The 18,198-nt window shown below is 49.0% G+C and overlaps 1 protein-coding gene across 1 annotated transcript in view; it reads left to right on the top strand.

Annotated features, from left to right (window-relative positions):
- The window catches only part of dlec1 (DLEC1 cilia and flagella associated protein), a 93,833-nt gene that overhangs the window by 23,114 nt on the left and 52,521 nt on the right, over positions 1-18,198 (top strand). The window contains exons 8-13 of the mRNA XM_071414053.1: positions 2,790-2,874; positions 4,344-4,431; positions 9,727-9,900; positions 11,100-11,236; positions 11,939-12,031; positions 13,410-13,500. Coding sequence (XP_071270154.1) covers positions 2,790-2,874; positions 4,344-4,431; positions 9,727-9,900; positions 11,100-11,236; positions 11,939-12,031; positions 13,410-13,500 — 668 coding nt within the window. The remainder of the gene's footprint in view (positions 1-2,789; positions 2,875-4,343; positions 4,432-9,726; positions 9,901-11,099; positions 11,237-11,938; positions 12,032-13,409; positions 13,501-18,198) is intronic.

Here is an 18,198-nt window from a genome sequence, read left to right as displayed (position 1 = left end):
TCCAACCTGACATACCCAAGAAGACATTTATAAAAGCATGTTTTTGCTTCATCATTATGGGATATTGTGTGTAGATTGATGGGGGGGGGGGGGGGGAAAAACAATTGAATCAATTTTAGAATAAGACTATAATATAAAACAAAATGTGGAAAAAGTCAAGGGGTCTGAATACTTTCCGAATGCACTTTACACACCCACCAGACACCACTACGGGTTTCTTCACTGTACCCAAACCAAAAACCCGCTCAGTTATGTATAGAGCCATGTCATCGTGGAATGCTCTGCTACCAGAGGTTACTCAGGTAGAGCAGGTTAAGCCTTAAAAAACAGATTTAAAACCATATTGTATCACAGAGCCTCTCCTCTTTCTAAAGCTCTCATTAACTGTTCTGTATATAATTATATGAATACGTATATACTGTAGGAATAGTGTGTAAATACAGTAGTAATTTGTTTTTGTGTCTCTTGGTGTCTTTATTGTTATTTAATTTAATATTGTCTTATGTTGTTCTTGTCTATAACTGTTATGTACCCCTTTATGTTTTGTTTGTAACCCAGGAAGAGTAGCTGCTGCATGTCAACAGGAGATCTATTCAACTAAACCATAACACTTCAAGGCTAACAAGCCTCTAGTTTCATTAGATTTGACTTTTTACATTCCTAGAAGTCAGCTTCCTTCCATTATTGGGTGTTTTTCAGCAGCAGCACGGAGACAGCACTGAAGTTGGAAACTAAATGTTTAAATCCTAATGTGGTTAACTTAATAATTACCTGGAGTAGACATGCATGTGGTTAACTTAATAATTACCTGGAGTAGACATGCATGTGGTTAACTTAATAATTACCTGGAGTAGACATGCATGTGGTTAACTTAATAATTACCTGGAGTAGACATGCATGTGGTAAACTTAATAATTACCTGGAGTAGACATGCATGTGGTTAACTTAATAATTACCTGGAGTAGACATGCATGTGGTTAACTTAATAATTACCTGGAGTAGACATGCATGTGGTAAACTTAATAATTACCTGGAGTAGACATGCATGTGGTTAACTTAATAATTACCTGGAGTAGACATGCATGTGGTAAACTTAATAATTACCTGGAGTAGACATGCATGTGGTTAACTTAATAATTACCTGGAGTAGACATGCATGTGGTTAACTTAATAATTACCTGGAGTAGACATGCATGTGGTAAACTTAATAATTACCTGGAGTAGACATGCATGTGGTTAACTTAATAATTACCTGGAGTAGACATGCATGTGGTTAACTTAATAATTACCTGGAGTAGACATGCATGTGGTTAACTTAATAATTACCTGGAGTAGACATGCATGTGGTTAACTTAATAATTACCTGGAGTAGACATGCATGTGGTTAACTTAATAATTACCTGGAGTAGACATGCATGTGGTTAAATTAATAATTACCTGGAGTAGACATGCATGTGGTTAACTTAATAATTACCTGGAGTAGACATGCATGTGGTTAAATTAATAATTACCTGGAGTAGACATGCATGTGGTTAACTTAATAATTACCTGGAGTAGACATGCATGTGGTTAACTTAATAATTACCTGGAGTAGACATGCATGTGGTTAACTTAATAATTACCTGGAGTAGACATGCATGTGGTTAACTTAATAATTACCTGGAGTAGACATGCATGTGGTTAACTTAATAATTACCTGGAGTAGACATGCATGTGGTTAACTTAATAATTACCTGGAGTAGACATGCATGTGGTTAAATTAATAATTACCTGGAGTAGACATGCATGTGGTTAACTTAATAATTACCTGGAGTAGACATGCATGTGGTTAAATTAATAATTACCTGGAGTAGACATGCATGTGGTTAACTTAATAATTACCTGGAGTAGACATGCATGTGGTTAACTTAATAATTACCTGGAGTAGACATGCATGTGGTTAACTTAATAATTACCTGGAGTAGACATGCATGTGGTTAACTTAATAATTACCTGGAGTAGACATGCATGTGGTTAAATTAATAATTACCTGGAGTAGACATGCATGTGGTTAACTTAATAATTACCTGGAGTAGACATGCATGTGGTTAACTTAATAATTACCTGGAGTAGACATGCATGTGGTTAACTTAATAATTACCTGGAGTAGACATGCATGTGGTTAACTTAATAATTACCTGGAGTAGACATGCATGTGGTTAACTTAATAATTACCTGGAGTAGACATGCATGTGGTTAACTTAATAATTACCTGGAGTAGACATGCATGTGGTAAACTTAATAATTACCTGGAGTAGACATGCATGTGGTTAACTTAATAATTACCTGGAGTAGACATGCATGTGGTTAAATTAATAATTACCTGGAGTAGACATGCATGTGGTTAACTTAATAATTACCTGGAGTAGACATGCATGTGGTTAACTTAATAATTACCTGGAGTAGACATGCATGTGGTTAACTTAATAATTACCTGGAGTAGACATGCATGTGGTTAACTTAATAATTACCTGGAGTAGACATGCATGTGGTTAACTTAATAATTACCTGGAGTAGACATGCATGTGGTTAACTTAATAATTACCTGGAGTAGACATGCATGTGGTTAACTTAATAATTACCTGGAGTAGACATGCGTGACAGATATACAGTATATTCAGGACACACAAACCTGTCTATTTTCTGTGTGTCATTGTGTTTTTCATCAGTTGCCCATCCTCCAATCTGTCTACCTATCACAGCGCAGTAAATAATGCCCCATAACCTGTCTTCATGTTGTTCCCCCCCAGATCCCCAGCTGAGCCCATCCCTGTGTTCCTGGCCAATCCACCTGTTGTCTTTTTCACTGACTACAGAGTGGGACAGGTATTTGAGGTACGTACTGACTACAGTGGGACAGGTATATGAGGTACGTACTGACTACAGAGTAGGACAGGTATATGAGGTACGTACTGACGACAGTGGGACAGGTATATGAGGTACAGTGGGGCAAAAAAGTATTTAGTCAGCCACCAATTGTGCAAGTTCTCCCACTTAAAAAGATGAGAGGCCTGTAATTTTCATCATAGGTACACTTCAACTATGACAGACAAAATGAGAAAAAAAAATCCTGAAAATCACATTGTAGGATTTTTAATGAATTTATTTGCAAATTATGGTGGAAAATAAGTATTTGGTCAATAACAAAAGTTTATCTCAATACTTTGTTATATACCCTTTGTTGGCAATGACAGAGGTCAAACGTTTTCTGTAAGTCTTCACAAGGTTTTCACACACTGTTGCTGGTATTTTGGCCCATTCCTCCATGCAGATCTCCTCTAGAGCAGTGATGTTTTGGGGCTGTTGCTGGGCAACACAGACTTTCAACTCCCTCCAAAGATTTTCTATGGGGTTGAGATCTGGAGACTGGCTAGGCCACTCCAGGACCTTGAAATGCTTCTTACGAAGCCACTCCTTCGTTGCCCGGGCGGTGTGTTTGGGATCATTGTCATGCTGAAAGACCCAGCCACGTTTCATCTTCAATGCCCTTGCTGATGGAAGGAGGTTTTCACTCAAAATCTCACGATACATGGCCCCATTCATTCTTTCCTTTACACGGATCAGTCGTCCTGGTCCCTTTGCAGAAAAACAGCCCCAAAGCATGATGTTTCCACCCCCATGCTTCACAGTAGGTATGGTGTTCTTTGGATGCAACTCAGCATTCTTTGTCCTCCAAACACGACGAGTTGAGTTTTTACCAAAAAGTTATATTTTGGTTTCATCTGACCATATGAAATTCTCCCAATCTTCTTCTGGATCATCCAAATGCTCTCTGGCAAACTTCAGACGGGCCTGGACATGTACTGGCTTAAGCAGGGGGACACGTCTGGCACTGCAGGATTTGAGTCCCTGGCGGCGTAGTGTGTTACTGATGGTAGGCTTTGTTACTTTGGTCCCAGCTCTCTGCAGGTCATTCACTAGGTCCCCCCGTGTGGTTCTTGGATTTTTGCTCACCGTTCTTGTGATCATTTTGACTCCACGGGGTGAGATCTTGCGTGGAGCCCCAGATCGAGGGTGATTATCAGTGGTCTTGTATGTCTTCCATTTCCTAATAATTGCTCCCACAGTTGATTTCTTGTGTTACTGATGGTAGGCTTTGTTACTTTGGTCCCAGCTCTCTATGTTCCAGGACTGTTGTCTGGTGTTTCTCTTGTCATTGTACTCATAAGATCTCTGATATTCCCTGGTTTTGTTGAACTTCAACCCTGTGATTTTGGCTCACTAAGGCTTCAATCATCGCCGATAGTGGAATCCATTATTTGCAACGATTGACCTCTTCCTCTCCTTTCCTCTTCCTCCTTCAGACTACAGTGGAGCTGAGGAACGTGACTGCTACCAGCCGACATGTCCGGGTCCTCCCCCCCACCACCCCTCACTTCTCCCTGGGTCTCGGTCAGTACTCTAACTTCCCCCTCTATCCCCCCACCACTAACCCTAACCTTCCCCCACCACTAACCCTAACCTTCCCCCCCACCACTAACCCTAACCTTCCCCCCCACCACTAACCCTAACCTTCCCCCCCACCACTAACCCTAACCTTCCCCCCACCCTTAACCCTAACCTTCCCCCCCACCACTAACCCTAACCTCCCCCCCACCACTAACCCTAACCTTCCCCCCAGCACTAACCCTAACCTCCCCCCCACAACTAACCCTAACCTTCCCCCACCACTAACCCTAACCTTCCCCCACCACTAACCCTAACTTTCCCCCACCACTAACCCTAACCTTCCCCCCAGCACTAACCCTAACCTTCCCCCCAGCACTAACCCTAACCTTCCCCCCACCACTAACCATAATCTTCCCCCCCACCACTAACCCTAACCTTCCCCCCAGCACTAACCCTAACCTTCCCCCACCACTAACCCTAACCTTCCCCCCACTACTAACCCTAACCTTCCCCCCACCACTAACCCTAACCTTCCCCCCCACCACTAACCCTAACCTTCCCCCCCACCACTAACCCTAACCTTCCCCCCACCACTAACCCTAACCTTCCCCCCACCACTAACCCTAACTTTCCCCCAGCACTAACCCTAACCTTCCCCCCAGCACTAACCCTAACCTTCCCCCAGCACTAACCCTAACCTTCCCCCCACCACTAACCCTAACCTTCCCCCCCACCACTAACCTTAACCTTCCCCCCAGGACTAACCCTAACCTTCCCCCACCACTAACCCTAACCTTCACCCCACCACTAACCCTAACCTTCCCCCCACCACTAACCCTAACCTTCCCCCCCACCACTAACCCTAACCTTCCCCCCACCACTAACCCTAACCTTCCCCCCACCACTAACCCTAACCTTCCCCCCCACCACTAACCCTAACCTTCCCCCCACCTCTAACCCTAACCTTCCCCCCACCACTAACCCTAACCTTCCCCCCACCACTAACCCTAACCTTCCCACCACCACTAACCCTAACCTTCCCCCCACCACTAACCCTAACCTTCCCCCTCCCCTTCCTCTAACCCCCCCACCACTAACCCTAACCTTCCCCCCACCATTAACCCTAACCTTCCCCCACCACTAACCCTAACCTTCCCCCACCACTAACCCTAACCTTCCCCCCACCACTAACCCTAACCTTCCCCACCACCACTAACCCTAACCTTCCCCCCCACCACTAACCCTAACCTTCCCCCCACCACTAACCCTAACCTTCCCCCCCCCACCACTAACCCTAACCTTCCCCCCCACCACTAACCCTAACCTTCCCCCCACCACTAACCCTAACCTTCCCCCCACCACTAACCCTAACCTTCCCCCCACCACTAACCCTAACCTTCCCACCACCACTAACCCTAACCTTCCCCCCACCACTAACCCTAACCTTCCCCCCACCACTAACCCTAACCTTCCCCCCACCACTAACCCTAACCTTCCCCCCAGCACTAACCCTAACCTTCCCCCCACCACTAACCATAATCTTCCCCCCCACCACTAACCCTAACCGTCCCCCCAGCACTAACCCTAACCTTCCCCCACCACTAACCCTAACCTTCCCCCCACCACTAACCCTAACCTTCCCCCCACCACTAACCCTAACCTTCCCCCCACCACTAACCCTAACCTTCCCCCCCACCACTAACCCTAACCTTCCCCCACCACTAACCCTAACCTTCCCCCCACCACTAACCCTAACCTTCCCCCCACCACTAACCCTAACCTTCCCCCCCACCACTAACCCTAACCTTCCCCCACCACTAACCCCAACCTTCCCCCCACCACTAACCCTAACCTTCCCCCCCACCACTAACCCTAACCTTCCCCCCACCACTAACCCTAACCTTCCCCCCACCACTAACCCTAACCTTCCCCCCACCACTAACCCTAACCTTCCCCCCACCACTAACCCTAACCTTCCCCCACCACTAACCCTAACCTTCCCCCACCACTAACCCTAACTTTCCCCCACCACTAACCCTAACCTTCCCCCCAGCACTAACCCTAACCTTCCCCCCAGCACTAACCCTAACCTTCCCCCCACCACTAACCATAATCTTCCCCCCCACCACTAACCCTAACCTTCCCCCCAGCACTAACCCTAACCTTCCCCCACCACTAACCCTAACCTTCCCCCCACCACTAACCCTAACCTTCCCCCCACCACTAACCCTAACCTTCCCCCCCACCACTAACCCTAACCTTCCCCCCCACCACTAACCCTAACCTTCCCCCCACCACTAACCCTAACCTTCCCCCCACCACTAACCCTAACTTTCCCCCAGCACTAACCCTAACCTTCCCCCCAGCACTAACCCTAACCTTCCCCCAGCACTAACCCTAACCTTCCCCCCACCACTAACCCTAACCTTCCCCCCCACCACTAACCTTAACCTTCCCCCCAGGACTAACCCTAACCTTCCCCCACCACTAACCCTAACCTTCCCCCCACCACTAACCCTAACCTTCCCCCCCACAACTAACCCTAACCTTCCCCCCCACCACTAACCCTAACCTTCCCCCCACCACTAACCCTAACCTTCCCCCCACCACTAACCCTAACCTTCCCCCCACCACTAACCCTAACCTTCCCCCCACCTCTAACCCTAACCTTCCCCCCACCACTAACCCTAACCTTCCCCCCACCACTAACCCTAACCTTCCCACCACCACTAACCCTAACCTTCCCCCCACCACTAACCCTAACCTTCCCCCTCCCCTTCCTCTAACCCCCCCACCACTAACCCTAACCTTCCCCCCACCACTAACCCTAACCTTCCCCCACCACTAACCCTAACCTTCCCCCACCACTAACCCTAACCTTCCCCCCACCACTAACCCTAACCTTCCCCACCACCACTAACCCTAACCTTCCCCCCCACCACTAACCCTAACCTTCCCCCCACCACTAACCCTAACCTTCCCCCCACCACTAACCCTAACCTTCCCCCCACCACTAACCCTAACCTTCCCCCCACCACTAACCCTAACCTTCCCCCCACCACTAACCCTAACCTTCCCCCCACCACTAACCCTAACCTTCCCACCACCACTAACCCTAACCTTCCCCCCACCACTAACCCTAACCTTCCCCCTCCCCTTCCTCTAACCCCCCCACCACTAACCCTAACCTTCCCCCCACCACTAACCCTAACCTTCCCCCACCACTAACCCTAACCTTCCCCCCACCACTAACCCTAACCTTCCCCCACCACTAACCCTAACCTCCCCCCCACCACTAACCCTAACCTTCCCCCCACCACTAACCCTAACCTTCCCCCACCACTAACCCTAACCTTCCCCCACCACTAACCCTAACCTTCCCCCCACCACTAACCCTAACCTTCCCCCACCACTAACCCTAACCTCCCCCCACCACTAACCCTAACCTTCCCCCCACCACTAACCCTAACTTTCCCCCACCACTAACCCTAACCTTCCCCCACCACTAACCCTAACCTTCCCCCCACCACTAACCCTAACCTTCCCCCCACCACTAACCCTAACCTTCCCCCCACCACTAACCCTAACCTTCCCCCCACCACTAACCCTAACCTTCCCCCACCACTAACCCTAACCTTCCCCCACCACTAACCCTAACTTCCCCCCCACCACTAACCCTAACCTTCCCCCCACCACTAACCCTAACCTTCCTCCCACCACTAACCCTAACCTTCCCCCCCACCACTAACCCTAACCTTCCCCCTTCTCTTCCTCTAACCTTCCCCCACCATTAACCCTAACCTTCCCCCTTCTCTTCCTCTAACCTTCCCCCACCACTAACCCTGACCTTCCCCCCACCACTAACCCTAACCTTCCCCCACCACTAACCCTAACCTTCCCCCTTCCCCCTTCTCTTCCTCCAACCTTCCCCCACCACTAACCCTAATCCTCCCCCTTCTCTTCCTTTAACCTTCCTCCACCACTAACCCTGACCTTCCCCCCACCACTAACCCTAACCTTCCCCCCACCACTAACCCTAACCTTCCCCCACCACTAACCCTAACCTTCCCCCACCACTAACCCTAACCTTCCCCCTTCCCCCTTCTCTTCCTCCAACCTTCCCCCACCACTAACCCTAATCTTCCCCCTTCTCTTCCTTTAACCTTCCTCCACCACTAACCCTGACCTTCCCCCCACCACTAACCCTAACCTTCCCCCCACCACTAACCCTAACCTTCCCCCACCACTAACCCTAACCTTCCCCCCCACCACTAACCCTAACCTTCCCCCACCACTAACCCTAATCTTCCCCCTTCCCTTCCTCTAACCTTCCCCCACCACTAGTGTAACCAGTGGTTTATAGGGGCGTTTCAGGAATGTAACCAGTGGTTCATAGGGGCGTTTCAGGAATGTATCCAGTGGTTTATAGGGGCGTTTCAGGAATGTAACCAGTGGTTTATAGGGGCGTTTCAGGAATGTATCCAGTGGTTTATAGGGGCGTTTCAGGAATGTATCCAGTGGTTTATAGGGGCGTTACAGAACATATGAATGGGTATGGAAAACATACATTTCTGAATATAACTACTGTTACCTGAAGGAGGGAACAAGGTATCAACGACCAATCATATTCAACACTGAATATACAGTTGAAGTCGGAAGTTTACATACACTCAGGTTGGAGTCATTAAAACTTGTTTTTCAACCACTCCACAAATGTCTTGTTAACAAACTATAGTTTTGGCAAGTCGGTTAGGACATCTACTTTGTGCATGACACAAGTAATTTAATATGACATTTGTGATGTCTATATTCTTTAGGAACTTCTGTGAGTGTAATGTTCACTGTTCATTTTTATTGTTTATTTCACTTTTGTATATTATCTACTTCACTTGCTTTGGCAATGTTAACATATGTTTCCCATGCCAATAAAGCCCCTTGAATTGAATTGAAATACAACTGCGGTCTTAATGATTCTGAGTAAAGAGGAGATAGTCCCAAATGGCACCCTATTCCCTATATAGTGGTACTACTATAGACCAGAGCCCTATTCCCTATATAGTACACTACTATAGACCAGAGCCCTATTCCCTATATAGTACACTACTATAGACCAGAGCCCTATTCCCTATATAGTGCACTACTATAGACCAGAGCCCTATTCCCTATATAGTGCACTACTATAGACCAGAGCCCTATTCCCTATATAGTACACTAGAGTCTTGGTCAAGAGTAGTGCACTATAAATGTAATAGGATGCTGTATGGAATGCAGTCATTGACGGTGTTGTTGTGTCATCAGGCAGGTTTCCAGGCGAGGGGGGTATCGTAGCCCCTGGGATGTCCTGCCAGTACACGGTACTGTTTGCTCCAGACTCCCTGGCTGACTACCAAGACTTCCTGGTTGTAGAGACTCAGGCCCAATACCCACTGCTGGTTCCCATCGAGGCCCGCAGACCGCCACCTATACTGACACGTGAGTGGTCCTGACTTCCTCCCATACTGACAGGTGAGTGGTCCTGACTTCCTCCCATCCTGAAAGGTGAGTGGTCCTGACCTCTTCCCATACTGACACGTGAGTGGTCCTGACCTCCTCCCATACTGAAAGGTGAGTGGTCCTGACCTCCTCCCATACTGACAGGTGAGTGGTCCTAACCTCCTCCCATACTGACAGGTGAGTGGTCCTAACCTCCTCCCATACTGACAGGTGAGTGGTCCTAACCTCCTCCCATACTGACAGGTGAGTGGTCTTAACCTCCTCCATTACTGACAGGTGAGTGGTCCTAACCTCCTCCCATACTGACAGGTGAGTGGTCCTAACCTCCTCCCATACTGACAGGTGAGTGGTCCTAACCTCCTCCCATACTGAAAGGTGAGTGGTCCTGACTTCCTCCCATACTGATAGGTGAGTGGTCCTGACCTCCCATACTGTCACCTGAGTGGTCCTGACCTCCTCCCATACTGACAGGTGAGTGGTCCTGACTTCCTCCCATACTGACAGGTGAGTGGTCCTGACTTCCTCCCATACTGACACCTGAGTGGTCCTGATCTCCTCCCATACTGACAGGTGAGTGGTCCTGACCTCCTCCCATACTGAAAGGTAAGTGGTCCTGACCTCCTCCCATACTGACAGGTGAGTGGTCCTGACCTCCCATACTGACAGGTGAGTGGTCCTGACTTCCCATACTGACACCTGAGTGGTCCTGACCTCCTCCCATACTGACAGGTGAGTGGTCCTGACCTCCTCCCATACTGAAAGGTAAGTGGTCCTGACCTCCTCCCATACTGACAGGTGAGTGGTCCTGACCTCCCATACTGACAGGCGAGTGGTCCTGACCTCCCATACTGACAGGTGAGTGGTCCTGACCTCCCATACTGACAGGTGAGTGGTCCTGACCTCCCATACTGACAGGTGAGTGGTTCATACTACCTAACGAGCAATTATGGTATGATGATTGATAGCTCCTTATAGCGTAGCCTAATACAGTACACCTCTAACCAAACTGATAGCTCTGTATAGCGTAGCCTAATGCAGTACACCTCTAACCCTTGAGTGTTACCTAAACAAAATTGAAAACAGAATAAAAAGTGTACTTAGTTAGTGATTAAGCTCGTTCTACCACACTCCCTTATGCGTACTGACTTGGTTTGTCCCTCTGTCTTGTGTCCGCCCAGTGCCCAGTGTTCTGGACTGTGGCTACTGTCTGGTAGGAGGGGTGAGGTTTCGACAGTTCCTGTGTTGTAATGAGGGCCTCAGTGCTGGAACCTTCTGTATCCTCCCCCGGAGACAGTGGCCCGCCTCCAACATCAGGGTAAATAAAATCACCTCTGGGTTAGGGTAATTATTCATTTCTCTCTGCAAGTCTGTATTAATTATTCATCTCTCCCTGCTAGTCTGTATTAATTATTCATTTCTCTCTGCTAGTCTGTATTAATTATTCATCTCTCCCTGCTAGTCTGTATTAATTATTCATCTCTCCCTGCTAGTCTGTATTAATTATTCATCTCTCCCTGCTAGTCTGTATTAATTATTGTTCTCTCCCTGCTAGTCTGTATTAATTATTGTTCTCTCCCTGTTAGTCTGTATTCATTATTAATCTCTCCCTGCTAGTCTGTATTAATTATTCATCTCTCCCTGCTAGTCTGTATTAATTATTCATTTCTCCCTGCTAGTCTGTATTAATTATTGTTCTCTCACTGCCAGTCTGTATTAATTATTGTTCTCTCACTGCCAGTCTGTATTAATTATTGTTCTCTCACTGCCAGTCTGTATTAATTATTGTTCTCCCACTGCCAGTCTGTATTAATTATTCATTTCTCTCTGCTAGTCTGTATTAATTATTGTTCTCTCACTGCCAGTCTGTATTAATTATTGTTCTCCCACTGCCAGTCTGTATTAATTATTCATTTCTCACTGCCAGTCTGTATTAATTATTGTTCTCCCACTGCCAGTCTGTATTAATTATTCATTTCTCACTGCCAGTCTGTATTAATTATTGTTCTCCCACTGCCAGTCTGTAGTCACTACCAGCTTCGCTGAGGAGCCCCCATTTGCAGTCAGCCCCTCCCTGTTTGAGCTGCAGCCTGGGCAGACCACAGTGGTGGAGGTGAGTCAATCAGACATTAGGTCTTATCACAGCCTCTAAAGTCAGATAGTCAGTCAGACATTTAGGTCTTATCACAGCCTCTAAAGTCAGATAGTCAATCAGACATTTAGGACCTATCACAGCCTCTAAAGTCAGATAGTCAGTCAGACATTTAGGTCTTATCACAGCCTCTAAAGTCAGATAGTCAATCAGACATTTAGGACCTATCACAGCCTCTAAAGTCAGATAGTCAGTCAGACATTTAGGTCTTATCACAGCCTCTAAAGTCAGATAGTCAATCAGACATTTAGGACCTATCACAGCCTCTAAAGTCAGATAGTCAGTCAGACATTTAGGTCTTATCACAGCCTCTAAAGTCAGATAGTCAATCAGACATTTAGGACCTATCACAGCCTCTAAAGGCAGATAGTCAATCAGACATTTAGGTCTTATCACAGCCTCTAAAGGCAGATAGTCAATCAGACATTTAGGTCTTATCACAGCCTCTAAAGGCAGATAGTCAATCAGACATTTAGGTCTTATCACAGCCTCTAAAGACAGATAGTCAATCAGACATTTAGGTCTTATCACAGCCTCTAAAGGCAGATAGTCAATCAGACATTTAGGTCTTATCACAGCCTCTAAAGGCAGATAGTCAATCAGACATTTAGGTCTTATCACAGCCTCTAAAGGCAGATAGTCAATCAGACATTTAGGTCTTATCACAGCCTCTAAAGGCAGATAGTCAATCAGACATTTAGGTCTTATCACAGCCTCTAAAGACAGATAGTCAATCAGACATTTAGGTCTTATCACAGCCTCTAAAGGCAGATAGTCAATCAGACATTTAGGTCTTATCACAGCCTCTAAAGGCAGATAGTCAATCAGACATTTAGGTCTTATCACAGCCTCTAAAGGCAGATAGTCAGTCAGACATTTAGGTCTTATCACAGCCTCTAAAGGCAGATAGTCAATCAGACATTTAGGTCTTATCACAGCCTCTAAGGGCAGATAGTCAGTCAGACATTTAGGTCTTATCACAGCCTCTAAGGGCAGATAGTCAGTCAGACATTTAGGTCTTATCACAGCCTCTGAAGGCAGATAGTCAATCAGACATTTAGGTCTTATCACAGCCTCTAAAGTCAGATAGTCAATCAGACATTTAGGTCTTATCACAGCCTCTAAAGGCAGATAGTCAATCAACTTTGTCTGCACTGATAAACTGTGTATGTGTGGTTTGTGTGTGTCTGTGTGGTGTGTGTGGTGTGTGTGTGTGTGTGTGTGTGTGTGTGTGTGTGTGTGTGTGTGTGTGTGTGTGTGTGTGTGTGTGTGTGTGTGTGTGTGTGTGTGTGTGTGTGTGTGTGTGTGTGTGTGTGTGTGTGTCTGCGTCATGTCCCAGGTGGTGTTCTTCCCAACGTTGGCAGAGAGTTGCTCCCAGGTCTTCACCATAGTATGTGACAACTGCCAGGTCAAAGACATCACTGTTCAAGGTCTGTATCTGTCTCCAGGTCAGGACCAGCTGATAGGTCTAGAGCTGGTGTGTATCTGTCTCCAGGTCAGGGCCAGCTGATAGGTCTAGAGCTGGTGTGTATCTGTCTCCAGGTCAGGGCCAGCTGATAGGTCTAGAGCTGGTGTGTATCTGTCTCCAGGTCAGGACCAGCTGATAGGTCTAGAGCTGGTGTGTATCTGTCTCCAGGTCAGGGCCAGCTGATAGGTCTAGAGCTGGTGTGTATCTGTCTCCAGGTCAGGGCCAGCTGATAGGTCTAGAGCTGGTGTGTATCTGTCTCCAGGTCAGGGCCAGCTGATAGGTCTAGAGCTGGTGTGTATCTGTCTCCAGGTCAGGGCCAGCTGATAGGTCTAGAGCTGGTGTGTATCTGTCTCCAGGTCAGGACCAGCTGATAGGTCTAGAGCTGGTGTGTATCTGTCTCCAGGTCAGGGCCAGCTGATAGGTCTAGAGCTGGTGTGTATCTGTCTCCAGGTCAGGACCAGCTGATAGGTCTAGAGCTGGTGTGTATCTGTCTCCAGGTCAGGGCCAGCTGATAGGTCTAGAGCTGGTGTGTATCTGTCTCCAGGTCAGGGCCAGCTGATAGGTCTAGAGCTGGTGTGTATCTGTCTCCAGGTCAGGGCCAGCTGATAGGTCTAGAGCTGGTGTGTATCTGTCTCCAGGTCAGGGCCAGCTGATAGGTCTAGAGCTGGTGTGTATCTGTCTCCAGGTCAGGACCAGCTGATAGGTCTAGAGCTGGTGTGTATCTGTCTCCAGGTCAGGACCAGCTGATAGGTCTAGAGCTGGTGTGTATCTGTCTCCAGGTCAGGACCAGCTGATAGGTCTAGAGCTGGTGTGTATCTGTCTCCAGGTCAGGGCCAGCTGATAGGTCTAGAGCTGGTGTGTATCTGTCTCCAGGTCAGGGCCAGCTGATAGGTCTAGAGCTGGTGTGTATCTGTCTCCAGGTCAGGACCAGCTGATAGGTCTAGAGCTGGTGTGTATCTGTCTCCAGGTCAGGGCCAGCTGATAGGTCTAGAGCTGGTGTGTATCTGTCTCCAGGTCAGGGCCAGCTGATAGGTCTAGAGCTGGTGTGTATCTGTCTCCAGGTCAGGGCCAGCTGATAGGTCTAGAGCTGGTGTGTATCTGTCTCCAGGTCAGGGCCAGCTGATAGGTCTAGAGCTGGTGTGTATCTGTCTCCAGGTCAGGGCCAGCTGATAGGTCTAGAGCTGGTGTGTATCTGTCTCCAGGTCAGGACCAGCTGATAGGTCTAGAGCTGGTGTGTATCTGTCTCCAGGTCAGGACCAGCTGATAGGTCTCAGGACCAGCTGATAGGTCTAGAGCTGGTGTGTATCTGTCTCCAGGTCAGGACCAGCTGATAGGTCTAGAGCTGGTGTGTATCTGTCTCCAGGTCAGGGCCAGCTGATAGGTCTAGAGCTGGTGTGTATCTGTCTCCAGGTCAGGGCCAGCTGATAGGTCTAGAGCTGGTGTGTATCTGTCTCCAGGTCAGGGCCAGCTGATAGGTCTAGAGCTGGTGTGTATCTGTCTCCAGGTCAGGACCAGCTGATAGGTCTAGAGCTGGTGTGTATCTGTCTCCAGGTCAGGACCAGCTGATAGGTCTAGAGCTGGTGTGTATCTGTCTCCAGGTCAGGGCCAGCTGATAGGTCTAGAGCTGGTGTGTATCTGTCTCCAGGTCAGGACCAGCTGATAGGTCTAGAGCTGGTGTGTATCTGTCTCCAGGTCAGGACCAGCTGATAGGTCTAGAGCTGGTGTGTATCTGTCTCCAGGTCAGGGCCAGCTGATAGGTCTAGAGCTGGTGTGTATCTGTCTCCAGGTCAGGACCAGCTGATAGGTCTAGAGCTGGTGTGTATCTGTCTCCAGGTCAGGGCCAGCTGATAGGTCTAGAGCTGGTGTGTATCTGTCTCCAGGTCAGGGCCAGCTGATAGGTCTAGAGCTGGTGTGTATCTGTCTCCAGGTCAGGGCCAGCTGATAGGTCTAGAGCTGGTGTGTATCTGTCTCCAGGTCAGGGCCAGCTGATAGGTCTAGAGCTGGTGTGTATCTGTCTCCAGGTCAGGACCAGCTGATAGGTCTAGAGCTGGTGTGTATCTGTCTCCAGGTCAGGACCAGCTGATAGGTCTAGAGCTGGTGTGTATCTGTCTCCAGGTCAGGGCCAGCTGATAGGTCTAGAGCTGGTGTGTATCTGTCTCCAGGTCAGGGCCAGCTGATAGGTCTAGAGCTGGTGTGTATCTATCTCCAGGTCAGGACCAGCTGATAGGTCTAGAGCTGGTGTGTATCTGTCTCCAGGTCAGGGCCAGCTGATAGATCTAGAGCTGGTGTGTATCTGTCTCCAGGTCAGGGCCAGCTGATAGGTCTGGAGCTGGTGTGTATCTGTCTCCAGGTCAGGGCCAGCTGATAGGTCTAGAGCTGGTGTGTATCTGTCTCCAGGTCAGGGCCAGCTGATAGGTCTAGAGCTGGTGTGTATCTGTCTCCAGGTCAGGGCCAGCTGATAGGTCTGGAGCTGGTGTGTATCTGTCTCCAGTTCAGGGCCAGCTGATAGGTCTGGAGCTGGTCTGTGTATCTGTCTCCAGGTCAGGGCCAGCTGATAGGTCTAGAGCTGGTGTGTGTATCTGTCTCCAGGTCAGGGCCAGCTGATAGGTCTAGAGCTGGTGTGTATCTGTCTCCAGGTCAGGGCCAGCTGATAGGTCTAGAGCTGGTGTGTATCTGTCTCCAGGTCAGGACCAGCTGATAGGTCTGGAGCTGGTGTGTATCTGTCTCCAGGTCAGGGCCAGCTGATAGGTCTAGAGCTGGTGTGTATCTGTCTCCAGGTCAGGGCCAGCTGATAGGTCTAGAGCTGGTGTGTATCTGTCTCCAGGTCAGGGCCAGCTGATAGGTCTGGAGCTGGTGTGTATCTGTCTCCAGGTCAGGGCCAGCTGATAGGTCTAGAGCTGGTGTGTATCTGTCTCCAGGTCAGGGCCAGCTGATAGGTCTAGAGCTGGTGTGTATCTGTCTCCAGGTCAGGGCCAGCTGATAGGTCTAGAGCTGGTGTGTATCTGTCTCCAGGTCAGGGCCAGCTGATAAGTCTAGAGCTGGTGTGTATCTGTCTCCAGGTCAGGACCAGCTGATAGGTCTAGAGCTGGTGTGTATCTGTCTCCAGGTCAGGGCCAGCTGATAGGTCTAGAGCTGGTGTGTATCTGTCTCCAGGTCAGGGCCAGCTGATAGGTCTAGAGCTGGTGTGTATCTGTCTCCAGGTCAGGGCCAGCTGATAGGTCTAGAGCTGGTGTGTATCTGTCTCCAGGTCAGGGCCAGCTGATAGGTCTAGAGCTGGTGTGTATCTGTCTCCAGGTCAGGGCCAGCTGATAGGTCTAGAGCTGGTGTGTATCTGTCTCCAGGTCAGGGCCAGCTGATAGGTCTAGAGCTGGTGTGTATCTGTCTCCAGGTCAGGGCCAGCTGATAGGTCTAGAGCTGGTGTGTATCTGTCTCCAGGTCAGGGCCAGCTGATAGGTCTAGAGCTGGTGTGTATCTGTCTCCAGGTCAGGGCCAGCTGATAGGTCTAGAGCTGGTGTGTATCTGTCTCCAGGTCAGGGCCAGCTGATAGGTCTAGAGCTGGTGTGTATCTGTCTCCAGGTCAGGGCCAGCTGATAGGTCTAGAGCTGGTGTGTATCTGTCTCCAGGTCAGGAGCCAGCTGATAGGTCTAGAGCTGGTGTGTATCTGTCTCCAGGTCAGGGCCAGCTGATAGGTCTAGAGCTGGTGTGTATCTGTCTCCAGGTCAGGGCCAGCTGATAGGTCTAGAGCTGGTGTGTATCTGTCTCCAGGTCAGGGCCAGCTGATAGGTCTAGAGCTGGTGTGTATCTGTCTCCAGGTCAGGGCCAGCTGATAGGTCTAGAGCTGGTGTGTATCTGTCTCCAGGTCAGGGCCAGCTGATAGGTCTAGAGCTGGTGTGTATCTGTCTCCAGGTCAGGGCCAGCTGATAGGTCTAGAGCTGGTGTGTATCTGTCTCCAGGTCAGGGCCAGCTGATAGGTCTAGAGCTGGTGTGTATCTGTCTCCAGGTCAGGACCAGCTGATAGGTCTAGAGCTGGTGTGTATCTGTCTCCAGGTCAGGGCCAGCTGATAGGTCTAGAGCTGGTGTGTATCTGTCTCCAGGTCAGGGCCAGCTGATAGGTCTAGAGCTGGTGTGTATCTGTCTCCAGGTCAGGGCCAGCTGATAGGTCTAGAGCTGGTGTGTATCTGTCTCCAGGTCAGGGCCAGCTGATAGGTCTAGAGCTGGTGTGTATCTGTCTCCAGGTCAGGGCCAGCTGATAGGTCTGGAGCTGGTGTGTATCTGTCTCCAGGTCAGGGCCAGCTGATAGGTCTAGAGCTGGTGTGTATCTGTCTCCAGGTCAGGGCCAGCTGATAGGTCTAGAGCTGGTGTGTATCTGTCTCCAGGTCAGGGCCAGCTGATAGGTCTAGAGCTGGTGTGTATCTGTCTCCAGGTCAGGGCCAGCTGATAGGTCTAGAGCTGGTGTGTATCTGTCTCCAGGTCAGGGCCAGCTGATAGGTCTAGAGCTGGTGTGTATCTGTCTCCAGGTCAGGGCCAGCTGATAGGTCTAGAGCTGGTGTGTATCTGTCTCCAGGTCAGGGCCAGCTGATAGGTCTAGAGCTGGTGTGTATCTGTCTCCAGGTCAGGGCCAGCTGATAGGTCTAGAGCTGGTGTGTATCTGTCTCCAGGT

This window comes from Salvelinus alpinus, chromosome 8 (assembly GCF_045679555.1).
Source record: "Salvelinus alpinus chromosome 8, SLU_Salpinus.1, whole genome shotgun sequence".
NCBI lineage: Eukaryota > Metazoa > Chordata > Actinopteri > Salmoniformes > Salmonidae > Salvelinus > Salvelinus alpinus.
Note: the sequence above shows the minus strand (reverse complement) of the source record. Positions and strands in the feature narration are given on the sequence as shown.